The 26,558-nt window shown below is 36.7% G+C and overlaps 1 protein-coding gene across 1 annotated transcript in view; it reads left to right on the top strand.

The window, feature by feature from the left end:
• HCRTR2 (hypocretin receptor 2) overlaps window positions 1–26,347 on the top strand; it is a gene marked incomplete at both ends in the record, with an annotated part of 33,763 nt that extends 7,416 nt beyond the window's left edge. The window contains 7 exons of the mRNA XM_082277082.1: window positions 8,030–8,208; window positions 9,692–9,935; window positions 17,175–17,290; window positions 21,961–22,181; window positions 23,512–23,633; window positions 24,731–24,931; window positions 26,154–26,347. Coding sequence (XP_082133208.1) covers window positions 8,030–8,208; window positions 9,692–9,935; window positions 17,175–17,290; window positions 21,961–22,181; window positions 23,512–23,633; window positions 24,731–24,931; window positions 26,154–26,347 — 1,277 coding nt within the window. The remainder of the gene's footprint in view (window positions 1–8,029; window positions 8,209–9,691; window positions 9,936–17,174; window positions 17,291–21,960; window positions 22,182–23,511; window positions 23,634–24,730; window positions 24,932–26,153) is intronic.
• Between the last annotated feature and the right edge of the window lie 211 nt (window positions 26,348–26,558).

The raw sequence follows: 26,558 nt of genomic DNA, 5'->3' as shown, positions 1-26,558 counted from the left end.
AGACATGGAAAGGTTTTTCCTCGTGCAACTCCATACTGCAGTGACTGATGCATGCTTTTTGAACAATATGTTTTCAAAGTTGCACACCATTTCAGCTGCGAAGCACACCTTAATTTTCATGTCATGCAGCTTTAAATTGAATCAGCAAAGTGTGAAATCTTTTTATCATAGTGTCATATACAGTATGACAGCTGTATTTCTGACTCTTCTATCTGTAATAGGAAGTGTGGATAAAGATTTTGTAGGCTTTATTTGTAATAATATCAATTATTATTATGAAACATCTGGTCAATCAGTATAGCCATCTCTGCAGAGATGACTGGGTTTGCCAGTTAATACTGGTAATGATTTGTGTGTGTGTGGTGGGACATTTTAAACCAATCTGTCTGTCTTAATCAATACAGTTAGATTAGGAAAACTCTTTGATATCACCTTTCACTTCCTCCAGAGCTGATCAAACCTGGCATTTTGGGCAGTCTGTTTTTAGAGCATAGCTGATCTCCTGCTAATAACTCCCATTTCCATTAGATTGTTAATTGCCTAAGATTATGTAATGTGGCCGAGTTAGAAAATGAATCCTGTGCCAATTAGATGGTTGTTGTACAGTTGTGACCTGTAGACATAAGCTTCCAGCACACACAATTCAGTTCTTGTTTTCTTCTCTGATGCCAGTGCCTAAGATGTAGAAGTGGGCTGGAGCACATGAGTAACCCACAACCCTCAACCCTTAAGTCTGTTTAAAACCTTCAGTACAATAGAACATGTGGTAGGTAGAAAACCTCAGAAAACATACTGGCTGCAAGCAAGCTAGTTGCTGTATATCTGCTTTATTTATGTAGATCCTCACTGTCTTTTGTGGGTGACAGTTCCCCATTAGTACATGCCAGTGGAGCTGATATTCAACAAAATACTTTGAGATCTCATGTGTTCTATGTTATTCAAGTGCATTTTTTACTGTTTTGGTATTTTTCCTGTGTGATAGAACCTACACATACACACTTGTTTGTATGTGATACACAGGGAGCATGACCTAGCCACCTGCTCCTTTTGTCATGTTTTTAAGAATTTCTTCAAATATGTGTTTGAACACATTCATTGTTTCGTGTTGATGAGGAGCTATTGCCTCACTGGTAGGCTGTTTAATTCCTTTACTCAGAGTATTGTCTGTCTTTTCAGCTATCGCACCACATATTCAAGGACAGTTCTTATCTGCCAGGTATTGTTACCAGATACAGGATTTTTTTTTCAGTATTTCAGTTATTAAAAACATTGTATAAAACAGTGTATTTTCTTTGTGTCATTCTTTCTATTATTTTTCAATGTAAGCCTGGTCTCATGTTGGCCTCCTCTCTTTCAGATAAGATTAGTTATGTAAAAATGAGGTAATGTGTGAGTTTAGAGCTTAATAGTGGGTAAGAGATGGACAGCCTAAGGATTAGATATCTCCCTATTCAAAGAAGATATTGCTTTGTTTTAGATCTTTTGTTCTCATTGCTGGTTTCAAAAACCCCTAATCAAATATCCTCTGCAATTTAGTTAAAGTGCTTCTTTCCCCTTAATCAAGATCATCAATAAAATTGTTCGAAGGAAAGCCTTCCTTAAATAAAATAAGCTTAGTCATAGGCACCTAATTTTTAGACTTTTAAGTCAAAGCAGAAGAATCCTTAATCAGGAGTCGTTCATAATGAAGGTAGTTTTAATGACAGCATTCTTCCTTCCAGCAGTATATATTCAGTGTATTTACAGGGGCTCTAGCTCTCCACAATTCCTTGGTAGCATATCCACTTAGCCTTCCATTCAAACTTCCGTGATTGTGTTGCTTGACACCCCACCACTCAGATCCTGATTTGCAGCAGGTACTATCACCAAAAGAGAACAAGAGGAAGAATTCCATACAGAGAACCAATTAATTGTGAGGGGAAAACAGTTGGGGGGGTGGGTAGATTAGGAGATAGAGAATAAATAATGTATAATTCAAAACTATTTATTCAATTTTTTGTCACTGGTTGTAAAATACTGTAAAGAAGTAAAGATTTTTAGAAGCTTTCTGCCTAATGCATTTGGAGATGCTGATTACCAGGTCTTATAATCACAGCATCAGTTCCAAATAACTTCTGGATGACCATATTTTGATATTTTAGTCAAACAGTTGTGAGACTGAATTACCAAAGCAAAATAAAATCATTGTGGTTTAGTACGAAAAATGATAATTCTTTGTTTACATCCATCTGGGATTTATTATTCATCAAAAATTAGATAAGAGATGAAGTAATTCCTTTACATATGAAAATGTCAGGTACTGCTGGTTATGGAAATTACATTTCTATTTTGGTCAGGAAGTTGCACTGAAAGATGACCCATTGAATAAGGAGTTGACAAGACTTCTGGAGTGTGAGGGAAATTATTTAGGGTTGACATGTAGAAAACAAATTGACAGCTGACCCAGCAGTCCACCAGAGGAAGGACTGCAGCACAGTGTTTAATATGCTCAAGACAGCATAAATCTTCCAGGAGGCAAGCAGCTGCACTTTATACCAGATGGAGCCTTTGTATTGTTTTCATATTCAGCTTGAGATACAATGAGCTGTGCTAATTGATTAAACACCATTACAGCCTCTAATTAAAACGCCTCAGGACACTAAACCACAGAGACTAAATCTGTACATGAAAAATACCAATCTCACTATATTGTCATATTAGAAAGGGGTTTTTTCTTCAGGAATATGAGGTGAAGCTTTCTTGATGGATTTATAACAGCAACCGTCTTAAATTTAACTTTGATTTTAACCTTTTATTTTTTTGTCCTTTCTGGGACTTTCCTGAGAGAATTTTTTGGGGAACGGGAGATCGTCAGTGTTTGGAGGATGAGTTGACAAACCAGCTTCATTATCACAGAACTGTCCTCGCTTATGGAAAGCCTCCACAATTTTTTCCAAACGCTTTCAGTCTGCCGGCTCCAGCTGGTTTCCGAGCCTTCACTGACACTCTGTGGAAAAAGTGGGAACAGCAAGCGCTTTGCTTAAAGCTCTGCTGAAATCTGGAGAAAGGAAAGGTGAGATGAAGGAGCTGGGACAGCCAGTAGAACAAGAGCTGCTCCTTGTGAAAGCTGGCTTGCGTGTTTGCACTTGCAGGAATAACTCTGAGTGGTTTGGTAAAATAAAAGCAAAAATATGGAAAATAATACAATACATTGGGCAGGTAATTAGGTTCCATTAGCAGTAGGGAAAATCATGCAGAGCAGAAGCATGTTCCTGAATTGCTATTTTAAATTTATCTTTTTTTTTTAAATTATTCTAATTCTCTTTTCTTCAGTGTCTGTGTTAACACCGCTTTCCCCACTTTCTTTCTCAGTCCCATTTATAGCTATGTTGCATAAAAACCATCCATAAGTAACATCAAAGGTTGCATAAAAGCTTTGCATGTAATGTTAAATTGAGGTTTTATTCAATTATTTTTACTATTTCACAGATTTTTAATGGAGGTCTAAAGAGCTCAGTTTGGGCCACTCTTCTGTGCCCCAGCTAAACAGGCATTCTGTTAGCACTGTGGTATCTCCCAAGTTTTTTTAAGTAGGCTGTTGCTGGCCTCATCTCCTGTTTTATGATTTTGAAGTACTTTTTTGTAAAATACACTCCCAACTGAGAATCTTTAGTACCCCTCTCCTCTCCTCTCCTCTCCTCTCCTCTCCTCTCCTCTCCTCTCCTCTCCTCTCCTCTCCTCTCCTCTCCTCTCCTCTCCTCTCCTCTCCTCTCCTCTCCTCTCCTCTCCTCTCCTCTCCTCTCCTCTCCTCTCCTCTCCTCTCCTCTCCTCTCCTCTCCTCTCCTCTCCTCTCCTCTCCTCTCCTCTCCTCTCCTCTCCTCTCCTCTCCTCTCCTCTCCTCTCCTCTCCTCTCCTCTCCTCTCCTCTCCTCTCCTCTCCTCTCCTCTCCTCGTGGAAAGTCACAGCTCTGCTATTTCTGTTTGGGTAGGCAGATGGCATTTCCACTCCATGGAGCTTCCTTTCCCTAGCATGTTGCTTGAGTGTTTATATGTGAGCTGAGTGCCTCCCTGTAATACAAACTGCCTGAGATGAAAATGTGTAGTTAAAGGAGTGCAAGTGGAGAGTTTATGAAATTCTTTTGTTCGGACACTTAACTAGCTGCACAATATTCAGTGGCATAGTCAAACTATTTTTCACTCCTATAAAATAGCAGGTTTTGGGTACAGGTAGAGAATCTTTCTCAATGAGCTGCTAGAACACTATCAATGAAGCTATTGTCCAAGACTACTGAATAACCTTGGGCTGTAGTAAACTCAGAAAATCTGGAAGGAATGTATTGAAATAATTTTATGTCATTTAGGACCTATTTATGTCTTTCTATCATTCTGTCCTATTCAAATAACTCGTAGCAGATTCTCACAGCTTTTTAGCCTTGCACTGAAAGGAAACATTACCAATGCTTGTGACAGGTTGAAAACAGTATTTCAAACAGCAGAGGGCAACAAGGGCAGAGAAAGCTGACTTGGTTTTAGAATACTTCCTCTTCAGAGGCTATTTTCACAATCTTTTTTTTTTTTTTTTTTTTAATATATACATTCATGGAATGAGTTTCTGGGATATTTAATTATTATGGTAGTATGTAAACATTTGTGTAAACTTAAAGCTGATTAAGGTGCTCTTGTGCTATGTGCCATAAAAAGAATGGAAAATGTTTTATGCTGCAAAGAAGAGAAGAGGTCAAAAGGGGAAATACACAAGCATAAGCAGAGAAATATAAAGTAACAAATTATCTTGCATTTCTATGCTTGCAAACTATTGGGCTTTTTCACCTTCCAGGTGCCTACCCCCATGGATTAGAATTCAAAGGTATTCAGGGCTACTTTCTGTACTTTGGCTTTTCTGAACACTGATACACCCTGAGTAGCAAGAAGCATAGTCTTTTATATTACTCTGAGGAACAGCAAATACTCAAGTTCATCTAAATTCCATCTGTGTTAAGCCAGTGTGATCTGGAAGGTTTAGTACGCAGCTGGGAATTAGGAGTACAAGTTTCTTATTCTGTGTCTGATTTACTGTACAGCCTTTAACTTCTGTTCTGCACTTTCTTTGTGTCAAAGATGAAAATGGTAATATTCCTTAGATCTCTGCAGTATCGTGAGGCTTCATTTGCTGATACTGATAGACAGCTTTGAACTCAACATGCAGAATGCTATGAATTGATTTCTGATACAGCTGGCTGCCAGTGAGATTGACCTCATATTTTTAAACTTAATAGATTTGTTTTACCAGAAATAATGTTTATATTCAGGTCTTTTTCACATGGACCAGCACAGGAATGGGAATAGGCCTGGTCAAAGACCAAACATATCTGCTTAAACCTTGCACCTTTAGGCACTGATGTCCATGGCTGAAAATGATGAACTTGTCTGAATTGGGTAGAACACAGGACTGTTGAAATGATAATATGAGAAAAAAGTAGCCAAACCCTGAACTTTTAAACAACATTTTATTTAATTTTTGCCTGTTGATAAAAGGAATAAAAAGTACAGAAAAACATTGCCACTTAATATCAACTTTTGCCTAAATAAAAGGCAGGACCATACTTTGAATATGAATTGCACTTAAAGAACCAGCCATAAGTTCCAGATCTCCAAATTTTTAGAGTTAAGTATTAAAATTATTGAAAGTGAAATGGTTATTACAAAATTTTTCCCCAGCACTGCATTTCCAACTGCAAACAACATTCCAGAGGGGCAGCAATGTATTATTCCCTGTTAGGTGCTGCCTCTGCACTATCAGACTATAATTGCGGTAACCCCATGCACGAGTGACAGTGATAAAGCTCTGATTAGTTACGTTTTAATTAGCATGCAATGCTAAAGAAATAACTACTTTGTTAGGTACTTTAAATCTTCAAAACCAGTACAAGAACAGTGAAGATCTTTGTAGAGAGGTTTTCATTTGCATTTATGAGAGCATGATACATATATAGCAAAAATTAAATTTATATAAGCTACAGAATTCAGAGCTATCTCTGCAACACATTAAAATATATGAAGAACATATGCTGCATCACAACAGAGGTTTTAGATGAACCTTGGAAGTCTATATCTTAAAAAGATAGGTAATAAAATCACCTGGTCTTAGAGGAAAGCGAAGGCACTTAGCCTCTCCCATTCTCTATGTCCTAGTCTAAAAGTCTAAACATAGCCCTCATGAAGAAGTACTGCAATCAGCTCCTGCCACAGCTCTGGTAAGATCTTGAAAGAGTATTCTGCCCATTTTGGTCCAGAAAGGTTCAGTTCAGTCTGAAAGTGTCCAAAGAGCAGCAACAAGGATGGTTGCAGATGTTCTAGAAATGACTGAAGGATAAATAAATAAAATAAAAGATATTTTAAAAAAGAATAAAAGATAAAGAGCTCTGAAGTTCTGAGGAAATACATAACAAAAATCCTTACATATGTGAAACATTGCTGCAGGAAAAAACTCTTCCTCATTCCTGCCTATGTGCAGAAAAAAAAGTTATATAAATAGCGGCAAAATAAAAGTTGATTAGACATGAGAAGAATTTTTTTGGTAGAGAAGATAATTAAACAGTGCAACACATTTAAGAGATGTGTGGTGTCTTCAAATGAAACATTTTAAAATGTAAACTTGCCAACAGTTGCTTAGTTGTAGTCTTGCTGTAGTTCTGGTGCTCTAAAGACACAAGATTTGTGGAATGAAGTAATATATTTTATTAGATCAACTGATACAGCTGGAAGATAGACAGAAGCTTTCAGGCACATCATCCTTCTTAGGATCTAAGGAAGCATCTGATCTCAAGAGCTTATGTGCCTTAAAGTCTGTGTATTTTTTCCAGCTGTTTTAGCTAGTTTAATGACTATAGAAGAGTGGCTTAACTCTGGCAGATTCCATTTTAGATTTGGGCAACCTCTTGAGGACCTTTTTAACTCAATTTTTTGACATTCTCTGATCTGTTTAATATATCTAAATTAAGCATTATGCTATATCCTGACGGATTAGGAGACTTTGAACCTTCATCTGGATTTGCATGATGGATGAATAATTGTTTGCAGGGAAGACCCTTTGATGTGCCATGAATTTTATTCTTGTCTTACAACAAGTCTGTGGGTGTTTCTGGAAAATTTGCATCAGTTTTTTAAAGATCTTTGGGTGAATTAATTTAAAGATCTGAATAATTTAAAAGCTTTCGATTGCTACAGTCACTCAGGGTTTGTCTTCTGAAATTATTTTAGAAGTTACTTTTGGGCTACTTTCTCAGACTTAATTATGGCATTTTTAATTTAGCAGCTTATGAATTCAGTGTAATGATTTTAAAGGACTGATTTGCCTCATTTCTAAAAGTCTTTCAATTTGAAAAAGAGAGACATAAAATACACAAAACGAGCTTTAAAGGCACATCTTATAAAGTGCCTGCTACATGCTGCTTTTGATCATTATCAAAAATGTAACACATTTAATACAGCAAAAATTACTTTTATTAACTTACTTCAAATCACAGTTACCCAGAAAATTGTTACAGATTCCCTGCAGATGCAATAGATATATTAAATCCAGCAAAATATTTTATAAAATTATATTTGACTTGGTACAGTTTACAAGATTCTGTGTTGTAGCAATTTGATTTAAGCATCATGCTATCATAAGAAAACAGATAAACTTTTACAGAAATAGATGTGTATTTCTGTAGACTAGAGCCAATGGCTTGAAAGAGAAATAAAGAATGTTGTATGAGTAGTTAGTGAAGATTAACTAGCAGAAAAGTAAGATGCTTTATATCTTGGATTATTTTCCATGCTGCAGTCTGTGGAAAGCTATTCTTTGTGTATCAAGAATCTCTCTACATGTACTCTCTTGTTTCCACTCTAAAAGAAAACACATGGTTCTTGCACTGAACTGCATATTCAAATATTCTGTGTTAAACCAAGGACACAAACATTTCCTTAATTCCGCAAAGTCAAATGTTTTCCTCTTAAAGCATTTCCCAAGTCATTTCCATTTCACTAACTTGTCTTTCCAAATTCAGTTTGCCTTGCAGTGTGGAAGAATCATCACATGCGGACAGTTACCAACTATTTCATAGTGAATCTTTCTCTGGCTGACATTCTGGTCACAATTACTTGTCTTCCAGCAACTTTAGTTGTGGACATCACAGAAACGTGGTTCTTTGGGCAGACCCTCTGTAAAGTGATTCCCTACCTACAGGTATTATTTTTCTGTGTTTGTGTACACATTACCTATGTTATGAAACCAGAAATAACAATAGCATCTTCCTAATACTACTAATCCAATGAAAGTCTATACCTGATACTGAGTAGGTATCTCAGGGTACACGCTGAGGCCTAAAAGACTCTTCCACTTGGGAATATGATTATGCTTAATAAGGACTGGTTTTGATCCGATTGTTGGACTTCAGCAATACACTTTTTGGGACATTTTTCTGATGCTCTTTACTTTTTGTGATCTTTTTTAATGATTCAGAAGGGATTTAAAGCAATAAAAATGTCTGTAAATAGAAATAAAGTCATTAATATTCTCTCTGTGTGGATATAAACAGCTATACAAGTGTCCAGGACAGAGAATACTACTTCTGAAGGCAGTCTGGGCATTTCTTGTGTTTACTGATTTTGTGTTCTTCAGAAGTAGTCAAAGTATCCAGGTTCACTGGGAGTTGATCAGATCGTCTGCCTTAAGCAGTAATTGCTTCTACTCATTTACCTGTGGACTTAACTAGTTTTGAAATCATTTGCATCAAAATGATTGACAAATACCTTTTCTAAGAATAGGTGTTTGGATGAACTGACTGGGCAAACTGGAATGACAAGTGCTTGGCTTTGTAGTCATTAAAATTCAGAAGAATTAAGCAGTATTCAGAGTGTATGCAGATAGATCATCAGCTCTGTGCCTCCAGCACAATTTATATTTTCAGAAGATACCTCTATGGGCAAAGAGCCACATTGTCAAGGACAACAGTTCTCCAGCAGCTATGAGCTCTACTTGATACAATCAAAATCCCAACTTTTTTTTTTCAAAACCTCCATTCTAGTGAAAGAAAATCTGAAGCGTGAATGATCACCTAGCATACAGATTGAAAGAATAAAACTGAAGTGCTAGGTTATTTGCTTTATAAAAGTTTGTTTCCTGAATAAAAGGTAAAATGTCTTAGTCTACCTTAAACTGATTGTTGTCAAGGACTTTTTCAGGAGATCCTGAGTTTCATTGTTCTCATGAAAAATGAAAAGCAAAATGATGGCTCTGGTATGTTAATACAACATAGAAACCAACAAATAAATTTTTCTACAAAGAAAAAAAGATAAAATTTGCTGTCTAATGTTTTTAAAGCTTTTTTTTCAGATAAAGTTTTATAAATTCCCAGTTGATTAAATTTGCTATTTCAAAATTTGATTTTGTTACAGCTATTCAGTTTAGTTAGCATTTTAATGTGTGACTTGTCCTGTGGATTCTAGTAGGAGTACACCAAATGAGGATATCTGTTGTAATTCTGTAAGAATTTATTTTAAAAGGAGTCTTTTTTTTCTTGAAGTCTATTTGACAATTGCAGATAAAGAACTATGTTGAAAATACAAATAATTTTTAAAACTTGTGGGGGAAAAGTACAATAAATAATTTTTGAAACTCTGGGAAAAAGCCCTATATTTACATTTACACAATATTTCCTTTTCTTTAGACAGTTTCAGTCTCTGTGTCTGTCCTAACCCTCAGCTGCATTGCTTTGGATCGATGGTATGCAATTTGTCACCCTTTGATGTTTAAAAGCACAGCCAAGCGAGCAAGGAACAGCATTATAATTATCTGGATTGTGTCCTGCATCATAATGATTCCTCAGGCTATTGTTATGGAGTGCAGCAGTGTGTTCCCAGGATTAGCCAATAAAACCACCTTGTTCACTGTGTGTGATGAGCACTGGGGAGGTGAGTCTGTCATTGACCATACAAGCTGAATTTGTACTGCTATAAAGTAATCAAAATCCCAGGAGATGTTAATATGAAGTCAAGTTGTATATACATAACACAAAATGATCTTGATTATATAACATTTCCCGGAAGTATTATTTTTCAAATTCTGTGAAGTTTCTCTGCATTTCTTTTGTGTTGTTGAGACTTAAAGTACATTTTAAATCAAGTTTAAATGAATGAGGCTGACTTGTGTCTTGATCATGTTGATGCTTCCCAGAGGGTAGGGATGTTCCCACCCTTAAATGCTTTTATAGTTCTGTGACTGGTGGACACTGCAGGTTTACAAAGACTTAAGTATTTAGCCTTAAGAAGTAACTATGCAAGAACAGATTTCTGTTTGCCTGATATTTGGCTAATTGCTGGCATTTGACTAGTCTTTATAGACATCTCCTGGGAGTTCAATGCAAATTACAGGTCATTGCAGAATTTACAGAGATGTCATCAATATGGGGTAGTGAGTTAATCCAAAATTTCAAACTTGTCGTGGGTAAAATAATTTAAATAACTTTGTGAATGTAATTGGTTACAAATTGGTCTATACAAGAAGTGTAACCCTGCCCTTCCAGATTGGCTTTGAATCTAACATGTTCTGTATCTGAATGCAGCTGTAAGAAGCTGTAAGGATTGCCAGGGAGTAACTACTTCTATTTTGTCTCTGTTCACAGCAAGTGGTATGAGCCACCCACCCAAATGGTTAAAGCTCGACTCTGGTGGGCCTTGGCAGACCTCCAATGCTAACAGAGTGCATGAGTTACATGCTGTGATTCTGACACTGGATATAATGGCCATCAGTAATGCCATTATTCACACACAGGAAAATAAAGCCAATTTTGCCAAAACATATAACTAAAAGGTGCCTGTTTAGTAGCCTTGAGTATGACTAAAACACAATCAGATATTCTCCCAGAGCTGTCTCTGTAGAAGAAGATTCCAGTCCTGTGAACAATTATGATAAAATACAACCAGATCACCTGTACTTAATTATCATGATAAATTAGCTCAAACAGCCTGAACTGCTGAGGCTCTTCCCTGTGCTGCTCTGGAAGTTCCTTCTCTGCTAACAGCTTTCACAGAGCCATCAGAGGATTAATGAGAAGACACTGCATATCATATTCCCTGTTCTTTATCTCCTTCATCCCAGTTAGTCCTCTGGGACAAGGCAGGGGGGCAGAGGTGGCCACTAGCTTGCTGGCACTCATTGCTGACAAAGATGTGCTCTTAAGTTTTTAGGTTAGAGGAAGCCTCTGTTAAGCTGTATTGTACTTGGTCTTTCATTGGAGAGGACAAATCTGCTCTTTACTTCCTTCTAGTGTTCTTTCTTCATCTGTGACCAATTTTGTATCCCTATCTGCTGCAGGATACTGCAGTAGTTATGTGACTATTTTCTTTCACAGCATTCATTCCAAGTACAGTTTTTGTCCACTCATTTTGGCACAGAACCAATTACTCATGCCTTCATCACTTCAGGGTTAATTCTGCAGCAAAGATTCTTTTAATCTCAACCTAGGAAATGATGTGGTTAATTAATTAGGAAGTCAAGAGAGCATTTCGTCAGGGAACTTAATCTCAGAATTTCCAGATCTGTATTGGCCACTTTTTGATTCCCAATGGGAAAGTGCTGCTTTTGAACTACAGAGTCTGCAGTTGGCTTAGAACTATTTTAAAGAGTATCTCTTGTTCAGTTGTGCTGAAGTAGTTGCAGTCCAAAGATATGCCTGAGGGGAAGCACCCACTCTATAAAAAAAACCCACAAAAACCAACCAACCCAAACTCCCATGTGCTTGCAAGACTCTACTCCTATGGAGCGTATTAGTCTAAACTTAAATCTACTGGTCTTCAGGTTATGATGTGAACTTTCACTTGGATGTTTGGAGAGACAGAGAGGGTTATAACAAGGTACATATAGAATCAATTTTTTTGTGTGTGGCTTCAGAAAGGAAGTTCAAACGCTCCAATTTTTTAAAATTATTATTTAGACATGAAAAAAATAATTTTATATCAAAAAGTTTTCTGAAATTGGAAGTTTTCGCTCCACTGAAAGATAACAATCTTATTTTTATCTTGCTGCCTTTTTAATGAATAATTCTTCTTTTAGTGAATAGTTCTTTGATGAGTAATGGCAATGCTAGTTATAATGGCACTGCTAGTTATTCTGCTGGTGCATTTCAGATATCCTTAAAAAAATCTCCATGTTCTAATAATAGCTTATCACAGTAACTTGAAAGAAGAATCTTTATATGCATTAAGTTACAAGTAGATTTCTCAAAATCATGGAATTGCTTAGTAGAAGTAGAGTTAACCATATTTTATCAATGAGGATAATATATATACGTATACATATATACACACATCCCTTTCAGACTATAGAGAACTGAGCATCAATAAAAAATAGTTTCCATTCTGTTGAAAGTATCTAAGGACTCTGAGTTAGGCCAAAGCATAGAATATGCAGTTTTTCTACTGAAAAATAGGGTTTGAAATCACAAAGGCCCCCAAAAAGGACAAAAGAACATGGTAACAAGGCAGCATTTTGAAAAGACTGGTGAGTCTTAAAGCCAGAAGAAGAAATAAAGAGCTAATATTTTTAAAGAAAATAGTTGCATTTTTGTTGGATTTTGTTTTGCCTTTTTTGACTATGCAAATATAGAGGGTCAAAGAAAGAGCTAACTAGGAGGATGCTGAAGGAGAAAAAAATTCATGCTGCTACAAATAACCTGTATTTGAAAAGAGAAAGTGGAGATGTAGATGTTGCCCACACTCAAGAGACCCTGAGAACGTCCTATAAGAGAGTCAATTTAGAAAAAGGGATTGTATTTGGGTGTTTATTGCTTTGTTTAGAGCTGCATATAATTAATGTTGTCTAAAATTAGAGTACATCTGATAAAATCTTTGCAGAATATCATGTACACCATATGTTCCAAGGATGTAAAACGTGAATATTCAAGATTGGCACTGCAAAAAGAGGATGCTTAATGAGACTTTCCAAAGTGTTTTGGAAGTCTCTTTTAATTCTGGGACCCCAGGGCCACTGAAACATGAAGTGCTATGGAGGACTAACTGGAAGCCATGTCCAGGAAGATGTCAGAGATGCCAAAGCAGGAGAGAACAGTGTACCCTACACAGACTTAGGACTACATGCTGAAGACCATAAAAATCTGATGAGTGTCTGGAGGGAAGGTCTGATAAGCACTGTGACACTTGGGCTCCTTAATGGTGAACAAATAGTCGCCACCCTGACTAATAAGATTTGAGTGTGCTCTTGGAGAACTGCCAGTGACTGCAAATGGAGCAATAGTTCAGCCTAAAACTGGGCTCAATTTCTTTATAATTGCTTCTGGCATTCCTGAATGTAAAATTCATTGCCAATTCTAGGCTAAGAGTTTTTCATCTTGAGTACTGTCTAATAACAATATTTTATTTGGGAATGCAGAAGGATCCAACATGTGACCTATGCAGGCTCACTTAAGGAGCCAGAGTTGGCCACAGTTCTGTAATAGCCTGTAATTGCTATGTGCTGAATTTGATGATAAAGTGCCAAAATAAAAGAAAAGTTTATTAAAATGAGTTCACCATGTGTCCAAGTCAGCTAAGTACATTGTCTTAGAGCTGTTCAAGAAGAGAGTGTTAGCCAAAGTGCATTAGCCAAGCCCTTTGCAAATGATGAAAAGAATATGGAGATAATCCTTTCCCAAAACTACATGCTTGAATGGAAACAAAGGGAAGACTCTGTGTTCCATTTTGTCTTAGACTACTCATACAATAGTACAAAAACACATTGTCTTAATTCTGGAAAACAAATAGCTGGAAGTTGCAGTACTACAAGAAGCTTTATACATCCTGTTTATCAAAGTGTTCAGAGTTTACTGAAAAACTCATGGGATATTTTTATGCAGAAAGAAGTCAGAATATTTCTAATACTAAAATTATGCTTGGTGTTATTGTAAGTTGATAACTCAAGCACAATATATCAGGTTTCAAGATGTAATTTTAGTATTACCTAACCGTAAGTACTCTGACATAGGAACTTAGTTTGGAAGCACTCCATTGTGTGGTTGATTTTTCTCTGCTGTGGGCACCCACTTCCTAACATCCCTAATTATTAAGCTTTATCTTAAAAATATACACTTTTAGTTGCATTGCTTCTCCATATTAGTAACTCCAAAACCTCACAGGTATCTTCCTGAGACTAGGGAACCTGGGAACTCTACTGACGCTCAACAAACTTGATAGTCTTGTTTTTCCCTACTCTTAAGAAAGCTGTCATGAGTACCAATTTCGTTAAGCACCTGTGGCTTAAGGGACTGTTTCATTTTCTAGACATATCAAAATGTTTTGAGTCTGCTTATTTCAGTTTGATTAAATAAATATATGTATGCATGTATGTATATATGTATTTACACAAATATAGTAAAATTTTGGCAAAAATCCAGAAGTTGTAGTTTCAATCTACCAATGCCAGGCTGGGACTGGAAGACAGTGTGGAGAAGAGAGCTTTAGAAAATTTTAAGAAATTTAAAAAAAAATTTACTGTCTGCAGTAGACAGAAGAAAGCTTGTTTTAACCTACTGATCCTTTATCAGGTAATTATAGTTTATGAATGAAGCTGAGTAGGAATGCTGATCTGAACCCAGTCCAACCCCTATGAACACCTGTTTGCTTTATGTTTTATTCTCTCTTTTCAATACAACAGCAGCCAGAGACATGAGAGTCACTGTTTTATTCTTAAAGAGGTGGTTACTCCAGCTAAGAACAATCTTCCCCTGTCCTGAAGTCTGTTTCATGACCATGGAAGGCAAGGACACTTTTCTCCTCTTCTGCTTGGCAGTAAGAGTTTCATCCATCCCAATCAGGCAGGACCACAGACTGATTGATGTTTGCATTCAAGGAGCCTGGAACTCACTTGATAAATGAATGGTATCCTTAGCCAGCCCTCCTCCTTCTTGCTGCTGTGATTGTCAAACAGCTTTAAAGCTTTTCTTTGGCTTGAGAAGCTAAACAGAGTCATGCTTCTTAGGGAAAAGTTCTGCAAAGGGCTTTGCCCTGGGTGGAGGAGGGGACAGGTTTCCTTTGATGTTTAGCAGCTGGCACTTTCCAGGTGGCTAAACTTCAAAGGCAAGTGTTAGGATCTTCCTCCAACCTGGTCCTTAGTTCTTTGTAGATAGCTAGGCTCATTTAATGTTTCACTTTACTTGGAATGCTAAATTGGAAGTCATAAACTCCAGATGGCCTTTTAAATATGTACCGTCCTACCTGAAAGGGGTCTGGCTGCCAGCAGAGTACTGATGAGGCAGGTGGCACCTCCTCCTGAGCAGAAAGAATGTACTTTCAATTCTGACCTCCTGTGATCCCAGTAAGTCACATTACTCCAGTTTCTCCTAAATCTCTCCACCTGTGAAGCATGCATGTTGGTATTTCCCTGGCTAACAGGACTGTTGTGAGGCTGCATTTACTGGAATGCAGAAGCAATTTTGAGATCATCAATCAACATATGATCTCAGGTTAACACCAATTATAAAATACCTGCCCCAAATGGTCTGGCTCCCCAGGAACACTGACAAGAGCTAGTAGCTGCAGCGGCTAGTTAGGAGTTGGTAAGCTGGTTTGCTACAGGATCTTAGAGTAAGTAAGAAGTCAAATACTTATCTGAATTTTTTAACCTTGACCCATCAAAACTATCAAATGTCAGTGGCAGCATCTCTATTACCTTTGGTGGGAATGAACATTGGCTGGATTTTGCTGTAGCAAGTTTCCATCTCCCTGATCCTGAAGTTTTTCTGACTGGTGAACCAGCTGGCACTTTCAGGTCCAATGACAAGTGTGAGATTACGCAAGTCTGCATTTGAGAGTGAGCCTGGAATTAACATGATGGTGTTCTCCTCCCTGCTATGAGAGTTATGGGGAAAGTCTTTGTATATCCTTGTCTGATTAAACTCTCAGAGATTCTCCTGGCATGCTCTTCTTTGATAGGGTCCACAGTCCCAGTCACTATAGCAGGCAGAAAATAATTTTGATGCACCAAAGTTTTGATCTCACGTAACCATATTTTTTCTTTTCTTCTGTATTTTTTTTTTTTTAATTAAAACAATCAGTACAGAATTTCGCTTGTAGATCTTATAATTCTGAAACATTTGGAAATTCTGGAAATTAACATAAACTTTCCTTCTTTACTCTAGCCAAGATGCAATGCCTAGGATTATCTTGCAGTTTAACTGCTCATGGAGTGCAGTTTTTCTTCTTCTATTTATTTTTACTCTCCATAATGTTCATTCCTTTTCTGAGGCCATCCATAGATGTTAAGTTTAATTAATACCAACAATTGATAATAGCAAACTACCTTTAATGTTACAAAAGAGAAGACAAGTTTTCAGGCACTGCACATTCTGGTATAAACTACTGATGGAGCTTAAGATCCAACATTCTTAAAACTGAATACACTCACAGCACTTTTGAGATGGTTGTTTCTAAGCAAATAACATTCATAAGTAGTCTTTTGAAAAGAGATACGTGGGAAACTAGAGCACCAAACTCATTATTGTTAAAGAGTCAAAAACCATCTTGGAGATGTCCTAGGTTTAAAGCTCTTGAATGTATTGATTCTATTTTTTAAATGTAATCATAATAATTAATTACTGAGTCTTAATCACATATATTCTGCCACCAAAGAGTGATTTATGAAATGCCTGTCTCTCCTCCCATCAGTGTCCTGTGTGCTGCAGTTTGCATTTGCAGTCTTTATAGGTGAGAGACTGTGCAGTTTACTGAGGGATACGTAGCAGCCTTTGCAGAATTAAAACTAAAGACAATTACATAACCTGTTAAATATGTCAAGGTGAGGTAGATTGGATGATTGCTCACCTATTTTTATATAACAAATTTTTCATTTTTAGATAAAATGAATTCATCACTGTTTTAACAAAAAGTAAAATTTCTTAAGACTTCATACGTAAAGTAATACTATGATAAGAAATCAATAATGTGATACAGGAAATCCTTGAGATAAAAAGCATGTTTCTAATAGAGTGTATCTAGAAATGATTTAAAAGCAATCTTGACCATGATATTATTGGGTACATCTTCCATTATATCCTATTAGGTTGAAAAATACATGCATATCTCTATGAATAACTTTTCTTAAGGTGATTTTGAAATGTGTGTATATTTAAATGCACCTTTCCTATTTGAATCTCTTTCCAGCTGAGGTTTACCCCAAAATGTATCACACATGCTTTTTTCTGGTGACATACATGGCACCACTGTGTCTTATGGTGTTGGCCTATTTGCAGATATTCCGAAAGCTGTGGTGTCGCCAGGTAAGTCACTTAGCACTGGCTCTATTTACTTGCTCCTTCACCTTTGTGTAGATTCCCATGTACAACCTCTTTCTTTATAAACCCCATGTTGTCACTTAGGACTTTGATTTTTACATCCGTGCTGGTATACGGCCACCTTGGATAGGCATTCAGATGTATTGAAAAGGCAGTCAGAATGTAAACCCCTTGCTCTTGTCTATGAAGGACTTTCCCTTAGAGAGAAAGGAAGCAAAAGGCAACAGCAAAGTTGGATATAGGTAGAAGAAAGATCTCCCCCACTGTATCTGATGCTTACCAAAATACCTTCAGTGACCTTATTTATACTGCTAAAATCTCCTCTAGCAGTCAAAATTTAAGATTGACCACCTCATTTTGTTATTTTTATTTTTATTTTTCTTACTCAGGTAAGGCAGGTCCAATATGAACAAAATTTAAACTAGAAGGTCCAACTGTCACAACTGGGAGACTGGAACTGCCTGATGTGAAGCTGCCTGTTATCAGTAACATTCGATATGAATTTATGACAAATAATTGACACAACTTTTAATGTGAACATCTGTTTTTTTCAAGCTTCAAATTAAAAATACAGGAAAGAAAACAGGAATACAAAACAAAACAAACAAAAACACCCACCAAGCAGTCAAACAGACAAAGAACCTTTGATTTTAAGTGGCAAAAAAGATGTAGTTTTTTCCAGGAATCTTTCAAAATTATTTTGTGGGTGTGAACTGTAAGCTGACATGCACCACTCTATGGTACTCTCTGCTGTCTTCTGCTTTGTCCAGGATTTATGTATAGCTGTAGTCCACCACCAGCTGCCCTGTCATTCTGTAAAGGACAATAAACTCCTCCTGCTGAAGAAATGATGCAAGATATTCCCTCTCAAGTGGCTCTAACAGTGGCTGATATTTCCATCAACATGCAGGCATGAATAATTTCTCTCTCACCATTATGTCTGATACTATCCAAATTTGAGGCTGTTCTGGGCAGGGGATAATACCTGCCCCATCAACATTTTTTATGCAGTTCAAACTGATTCCTCAGAGAAATCACAAATAGACTTTAGATTTCTAAATATATATATGATAAAATTAAAAATCAGATCTTATACTGACAGAATAGATCTCTTGCAGGTAACTCATATACAGGAAATACCAAATCCACTTTAAGGCTTTTTGTTATCATCCATAAGTCATAACAGCGACAATTATTGTCACTTCTAATCAGATTAGGTTAAACGAAAATTTCTCTTTATCGTGCTCGTCAGCTTTAAATTATTTTTTTTGCTTTTAATTTCTTAGATTGCTAAGATTAAATAACAAGATAGCTCGGAGATAAAATTTAACCTTTACAGTTTGAGGGGACTCTTCTCTAGAACAAAGGATTTCTTGCTTAGTTTTGTAATTAAGTTCAGTCTAACATAGCTCTAATATGTTCTGCCTTGCTGAATCCGTCCTGTATCACCCAATGACTTTACCACCAGAATCCCTCTTAACCTTCTCTTCTGTACCTTCTTTACAGTCTGCCTACCCTGTCAAGCTCTTAATTAACTAAGTTAATGCAAAGCAGTTGTTCTTAACCTACCCTGAGCTTGAAAATGCTGGCTCAGATGCAGAGCAGAAGTTGAATGACTGAAAACCAACCTTTTTTGGGTCCCCCCCCACACTTCCACTCCCCAGTTGTTTTAGCTGGTCTATTTGTTCTTCACAAGGTTTCTTCTCCCTATTTGTCTTGCATGCTGACAAGGTTAGGATGATCCTTTATTTTTCAGTGGTGAAAAGAGAAATTCTACTGCAGGCTTAGTACTATCAGTGGTGCCAAATTGCAGATGTCTCTCTGCCTGGCATAGATGATAGCACTATGTATAAGAGGCTGCACTAAGTGAAATTAAAACCACTGCACATCTATTATCAACTGTGACTTGGCTGCAGGCATCAGGCACTTTTCTAAGTGCAGCAGGTGTCCTGTAATCAGTCATGTAGCACAAATGAATGCGGTGCTCTAAGTGTATTCTTTGGTAACAGTTTCAATTAAAAAATCATGCTGTTTACCAGAACTTCAGTTAAATGTAGTGATCCTAGTTCAAGGTACAATGAAATTTTAAGATGCATATGATAGAAAAAACACAACAAACAGTAGATGCTTTCTATGCCCTACATTTTTTCTAAAGGTTCTTCTTTAAAATATAATGTGTTGCATATGCAAATTTTCAGATGAAAATTGGATGATTGATTTACAAGTTATTGTTACCATACTTTGTGTAAGAGCTCCTAAAATTTCTCACTGTGTAATTCAAGCAGATCTTTGAATTAACGATTCACCTTTATAAAGACAAGAACAATCATGCAAAAAAAATACTAGAAGTTTTGGTAATTTAATTATTAGCAAGGAAGCAGTGATTTAGAAGTCTATGTTCTTGTGAAGATTTTAAGTAGATTAGAAACAACTTCTGAACAAATAGAACTGAATGGACTTATGTTGATACATAATTTGTATTATCAAGTTCCAAGTATGCTTCAATTTAATGATGTCCAGATGCACTGACACTAAAACCCACTGTATTAATAACTAGGAACTCTATCCATTTTCATTTTGGTAGTTGAAGTATGCCCTTCCAATCTTTGCAAGTTGATACTACATTTGAGAAATTTTCTTTGGTTATAAACCCCTTAATAATTATCTGAGGGGATAGAGAAAAGGTGCATAAGAAACTCTAAATTGTAGTACTTGTTTATTCACAGCTAATAGTAAAACAGCTTTTTGTAAAACATTGGAATTACACAAATGCTTCAAAAGTATCTCTGTGACTGATTCATTACCAACAAGCAAATATATGCATTATGGTCCCATGTGTACACTTGTGTATACTTGTACATACAGAATCATAGAAACACTTATCTTGAAAAAGACCCTTAAGATCATTGAATCCAACCATAGACCTAACACTGCCAAGTCCACCACTACACCATGTCCCTAAGTGCCACATCTACTCACCTTTTAAACACCTTTGGGAATGGTGACTCAACCACTTCCCTGGGCAGCCTGTTCCAAGGCTTGACAACCTTTTCTGTGAAGAAATTTTTCCTTATATCCAATCCAAACCTCCCCTGGCACAACTTGAGACCATTTCCTCTCATTCTATCACTTCTCTGCTACACCCCACAGCTTAATAGGGTAAATCCCTTGCAGTAGGACACACGTGCAATTATGAAGCTGACAGGTGCTGATTTCAGCTGAATGCGTGGGAACCCACAGAAGAAGTGCAAGGGCTGAGTGGTTTTAAGTCCACAGATACAGAAGAAAAACTAAATGTTATAACTTATCCCCACTTTTGCTTCATTGATTTCCTGCCCATTACAAAGCAATTTTGCCAAAATGTTCTAATAGTTGTAAATCAGATTTGATGTTTCACATAAATGCTGAACTAAGGGCTTGTCTATGCAAGGAAGATAGTCACACCAACCCAACCCCCGCCCCAACAAATAAATAAATAGACCAAACCCACAAAACAAACAACAAGGAAAAAAAACAAAAACAAACAAACAAAAAACAACAACAAAACAAAACAAACCCCACAAAATCCCACCAAAACCCCAACAATAGTAGCTTTTCTAGAACAATTCTGAATGTGCATGCTTTTTAGCTTACTTTTATTTTTCTGAAATAAACATCAAAAATTTCATCCTTTTCTGATCAGTTTGTGTGGATAAGCCCTTTTTTTTTTTAAATGTTTCAATAGACAATGTGAACTTTCCAGATACTTTTGAACATGAAATATTTCATATGAGATTAGTCACCCCACACACAATTGTACTACACATAAATAAAACTGTATTTCTAGCCAAAAGGTTTTCACACTGTATGACACTGAAAACATTTTAGATGTAATAGTAATAGAATTCTCTGAGAAAGTCCTTGACATCTGCAGTCTTTCACATTTCACTGCAGGCAGGAAGTAATTTAGAAGAACTGAAGCAAAATTGTTTTACTTAGCTTGTCTTTTGTGAGGGCACAGAAAACAAAAACCAATTTTTTTTAATAGCATGCTGCTACACATACTCATTGCAACATGTCTTTGACTAATCTAATTCTTACTGTGTCTTGGCACTTTTCCATTATTTCCCTCAGTTTTGAAGAACTTTGCAGAGAGATCCACACTTCAGTTGTGATTTCTTTAGCTACTTCACTGTCATTTAGGTTGCATGTATGGAAGTTTTATAGCATTTAAAGCTAAGTAGGCTTTAAATCCTTGTTTTCCAGTACTGAAAAACTGTTTAGTATCTTATATTAGCAGCATATTAATGGGAAAAACTCTGCTATACAACAAAACTTTTAATGTAGAACTTTATAGCAACATAATTTGCAGCAATAGGGTTGGCAATTTTGATAGTCTGAAGATACAAGCAAGGCAAGGTATGTGGAATGAAAGAAAATTTGAGGACATCTGTTGATACCTGTGTATAAAACAATTTTTTATGCAGTCCCTCTAGTGTGTCTGAAATTTGGTTTGTTTCTTGCAGCTACATCAATCAATTTAATTTAAAAAATCCTTTTTATCCCTGTGAGCTTACACTGTGTATGTCAACGTGTCTGTTTTTCTTGTTATATCTACAGACAAAATCAGTTTTTAAAAATGTTTTTCAAAATGCCCCTTATTTTGTCTTCCTTAGATCCCAGGTACTTCTTCTGTTGTTCAGAAGAAATGGAAGCCTCAGCAGCCCTCAGCACAGCCCCGAGGTCTGGGACAATCAACAAAGTCAAAGATTAGTGCTGTGGCAGCTGAAATAAAACAGATTCGTGCAAGAAGGAAAACAGCACGTATGCTAATGGTTGTCCTTCTGGTTTTTGCACTTTGCTATCTACCAATTAGCATCCTCAATGTCTTGAAAAGGTAAAGTTTATCCCCAAATATAAACACTTAGTTAAAGCTTTCTGTCTAAAACCAATCCTCTGTTACAAGATTTCTTTTATTCTGGAAGATACTTTTGAAGGATAAGTTTACCTACTGCATGATAAAGAAGTGGAAAATAAGCATACAATTGCAAGAAAATATTATATATCACCTATCCATAGTACTTAAACTAGAGGCCAGATTATGGAACTCTTATTTGCAAGATCTTCCTCATGAAAATGATCTAGCCTATCTCCTCATTAAACCTCATCATTTACATGGGATTACAGCTTGTTTGCTGTAAATGCCCCCATGGAAGTGTAGTCACCTAAAGCAGCAGCTGAAGGTTAGCAGCAGAGTGTAGTATTGTGGCTTGGCTCCAAGGACTGTGAAATCCTGAGTTCAAACCTAAGCTACTCATGTAAAGTTTTGAGGCCTTAGGCTAACCCTTCAGTTGGTCCTATGAAGCTGTATTCTGGTTTTTTTTACCCTTTTCGCTCTGTTAATTTGGTACATAATTGTGTACACTCTTAGTTTTTATATAGCAGAAGATTTGAACATCCTAAAAAATAATGAGCATGTTATTCGTGTTTTTTTAATTGGAATGTTATTGAAACGTTTTCGTTTTTAAGGGATAGTTTCAAGGCTTAAATACATTTCACTCAATTCTGGCCCTTTCCTGAGGCCTAATTTAAATACTTTTCATTCTCAAGTCCCTTCATAGAAAATGTAGGGAGCAAACTATTTCCAGAAGATGGTTCAGGGCACCTATAACCTGAAACAGAGGAAATACACAGACTGCCTCAGCAACAATAGCAGAGTAGGCCTGGAGTTAGATTTTCACTTAAAAGCAGACGTAATGTGTAAAGAGTCTGGGAAATGCAGTTTTCCCTGGAGGACAGAAGCTGCTACAGTGGTCTCAGGTTTGTTCAATGCCTTTTCAATTCCAGAGAGATTTGGAGAATGGTCTAGAGAGTGTACAGGAGAGTGGGCCTAGAGCCAGGAACCTCAGTGACATGAGTACATCAAAAGCAACTTTTCCTGTCTTTTCTTGGCTTATCTGACACCAGATGACTTTGGTTACTTGGTAGAAAAGTTGTGCACCTTCACCATAGCAAAGTAAAGTCTCTGTTGTGCTAAACCACCAAGACAGAAGGCTGAGGAATGGGGAAAGGATTTCATTCTCTCAAGTAAGAGAGCACTGCTGAATCAGCCTTTCTGTGGTACTGTAAATAGGTCATTAGAGATAAAATTAGGCTAGCAGTTGTAAAATCTTTTAAAATTAACTCTAAATTTGCCATCTTTCAGGTTTGCTTTTCTCTTTCTGTAGGGTTTTGGGGATGTTTAATCATGCTGATGACAGAGAAACTGTATACGCCTGGTTCATGTTCTCACACTGGCTTGTATATGCAAACAGTGCAGCCAATCCTATTATTTATAACTTCCTCAGTGGTAAGTTACAGTTACCTAGAATTCAAGTTTAATGTATAATTTGAATGTAATGAGCCATAGCAAAGATTAATGACTGTGTAACATCAGATCAGCTCCTCCAGTCAGAGCTAGATCCTCTTCCTAGAAGAAGTTGCCTGAAGTATCTCATTACCTTCAGGCTATCTACTTATAAGTAACCTAGACATTGCCAGGGCCTGAGTCCAAGTGCTAGAGTGTGACTGTCCATGACATTAATGTGATAGAGAAGTTCCTGGCATGATTTTGATGTGAAACAATTACCATTCCTCTAAACACTCCCTAGATGCTGTCTGGCAGGTAGCACTGTCCAGGGGCTGTCCCCAACAGGCATGTTATATGCAGGTACTGGGATTTGGAGGCTGTGATTTTTTCATAGTACTTGCATGACCAGACTGTGCCACCTAGGTTCAACTTCAAAGAATCAGCCAGGATGCTGCTTCCTCACTAGCATAGATTTGTCTTAGTTTGTGTCATTTGGCTTGGAGAGCAGAATCAGAACCTGAAATGGTAGTATTGCAGCTAAATACAGGGAGGCAAAACCTATTGATCCTCACTACATATTGGCCCACTTTAGTTTTTTGTGGTGTGTAGTATGAGAATGATCTGTACAATTTCCTCTGAGCCCCAAAAGCATGGGACTCTCAAACATTGTGAATCTCCTTTTAAAATCTGTTAATGATGAAACACAAATTAGCCATGCTCTCTCATTTCACATGTCAAGTAAAGATTCAATCATTGAAGCCTATATTTGCTCAATTATTTTTTTTGTTACATATGTAATTAATCAGCAGACTATCTATGACTTGATTTCATTAATCGTTCTAGTCTGTCCATTCTGTCTAGCCAAGAAAAATTCAGTCTTCACATCACACTTCACATATCTTCTTAGAAAGGTTATCTTTTTTCTGTCTTTCTCCAAGATGATTAAACTGTGATTTTCTACTTCTGCATTAGAAGAGCATCTGGGTGGTTTGCATTAATTTTGCTTTAGATAACTCCTTTATATCCGAATCTATAAAGTTTGATGAAGTGCGGTTTATAGTACAATTATTTTCATGAGTCATTTTTGTGGTTGACAGGGAAATTTAGAGAAGAATTTAAAGCAGCATTTTCCTGTTGCATCTTTGGCATTCGCAGCCACCATGACGAACGGTTCACCAGAGGTCGTGCCAGTACAGAGAGTCGGAAATCCTTGACCACTCAGATCAGCAATTTTGATAACGTTTCAAAACTTTCAGAACACGTTGTATTGACCAACATAAACACAATTCCATCAAATGGTACTGCATCTATTACCCACTGTTAGTATCTGGTCCCTATGCCTTTTGATCCCACAGAAGTGAATTCTAATTGTGCATACATCAATATTGGGATCTGAGCACAAAGAGAGAAGGGTGTTTAAAATTAGGAACTGATTGTAAGAAAATTAAAATAAATATTTTATAGAATATGCCATAACTTTGATTATATATTGATGAAAGAAAATTTAATCACATTTATTTCAAAAGTTGTGTTGCAGATAGGGAGACAATAAAGCAATCATATTTTATACGAATATTTTCTTTGGATCCCTACTTCTTTTAGACTCCTAAGTAAACAAAGAACAAGTACCTGAAAGTATGAAAATCATTTTCTCTATCATTGGACTGTGTTTATAAACAGCTGTATTCTACTCTGATCTAATTATCTGTAGTTGTGGTATATTTTATAACAAATATTTTACAAAATTGGTTGTACAGATTAAACTACCTGATGATAAACTACTACTTCAAATCATCTGCTTAGCATGCATTCTGGTGTGAGTTAGGCTGATCAAATAAGAAATTCATATTAATTTATTTTCCAACGTTTTCTGTTCTTTTTCCTGTTAGGTAGGCTATTGCATGTGTTCAGGAGCAGCTGGGAAGCCACTTTTCACTTACTGTAGAAGGAATGGAGTTTTTTGCCTGAATTCAGTAGTATTGCCATTCCTTTATGTATGGCACAAGCAAAGTTACAAATATGAAACAAATATGACAGTGTGGCTGTAAATTATATTCTACCCTTTGCTTTTCATTTATCATCATTCTCTTCTCTCTGTCCTCTGCTCATGGCAGGGGAGTTGGACTAGATGGTCTTTAAATGTCTCTTTCAACCCAAACTATTGATGATTCCATGACTGACTTGTAAACAGGAAGCTGTGGCACTCTGCTGGTCAGAGGGGCATCTGGATAAGGAACCACAGGACAATTTACTAAGTAGTGCATATTAGTAAGTAGTAGAACATATGAAAATGTTGTAAAGTAAAAAAATCAAGATTTATGCATCAGAAATGCCCTTAGTCTTCAGTCAAGAAGTTTTCACTTAAAATTTTCAAATGCAATTTGAAACATTTTCTGAAAGACCATTTTGTTAATAAATTACCACCTGCATAGTGTCCAGAGAGAGACAATCAGTAAGTGAGTTAGTCAGCCACCTGATACAAACAGTGAAATGATCTTAAAATCTTTATTTTATCTACAGATATCCCAGCTATGCTCAGCCCATTGAAATCAGCGGAACTGCATCTCCACATACCAGGGATGAACATGACTTCAAACATAGATGAAGCCATGAGGGTTTCTGCAGAAGACACTATCAAAACAGAGAATGCAGAGTGGGTTGAATTCGTCCCTAGCATAACTAAACTTACTTCGATGGAGTTACAGCAAGGATGATTTTGGCTCAACACACTACAACTGCCAGAGAGTGTCATGTGCTTTAAGCTGTGGTACAGACTACACCTGGACAAAGGGATTCCTTCAAAATAACTGCCTATCCTCTTTCTTCTCAGTCTTACAGAAACCTACTTACCTCAGTATGAGCTAAAGAACATGTCTTTACAATTCTTTTTAAAGATTGGATTGTATCATACTTTGTAAATAATGT

This window comes from Coloeus monedula (genome assembly GCF_965178545.1).
Source record: "Coloeus monedula genome assembly, chromosome: 2".
In the NCBI taxonomy this organism is placed as follows: domain Eukaryota; kingdom Metazoa; phylum Chordata; class Aves; order Passeriformes; family Corvidae; genus Coloeus; species Coloeus monedula.
Note: the sequence above shows the minus strand (reverse complement) of the source record. Positions and strands in the feature narration are given on the sequence as shown.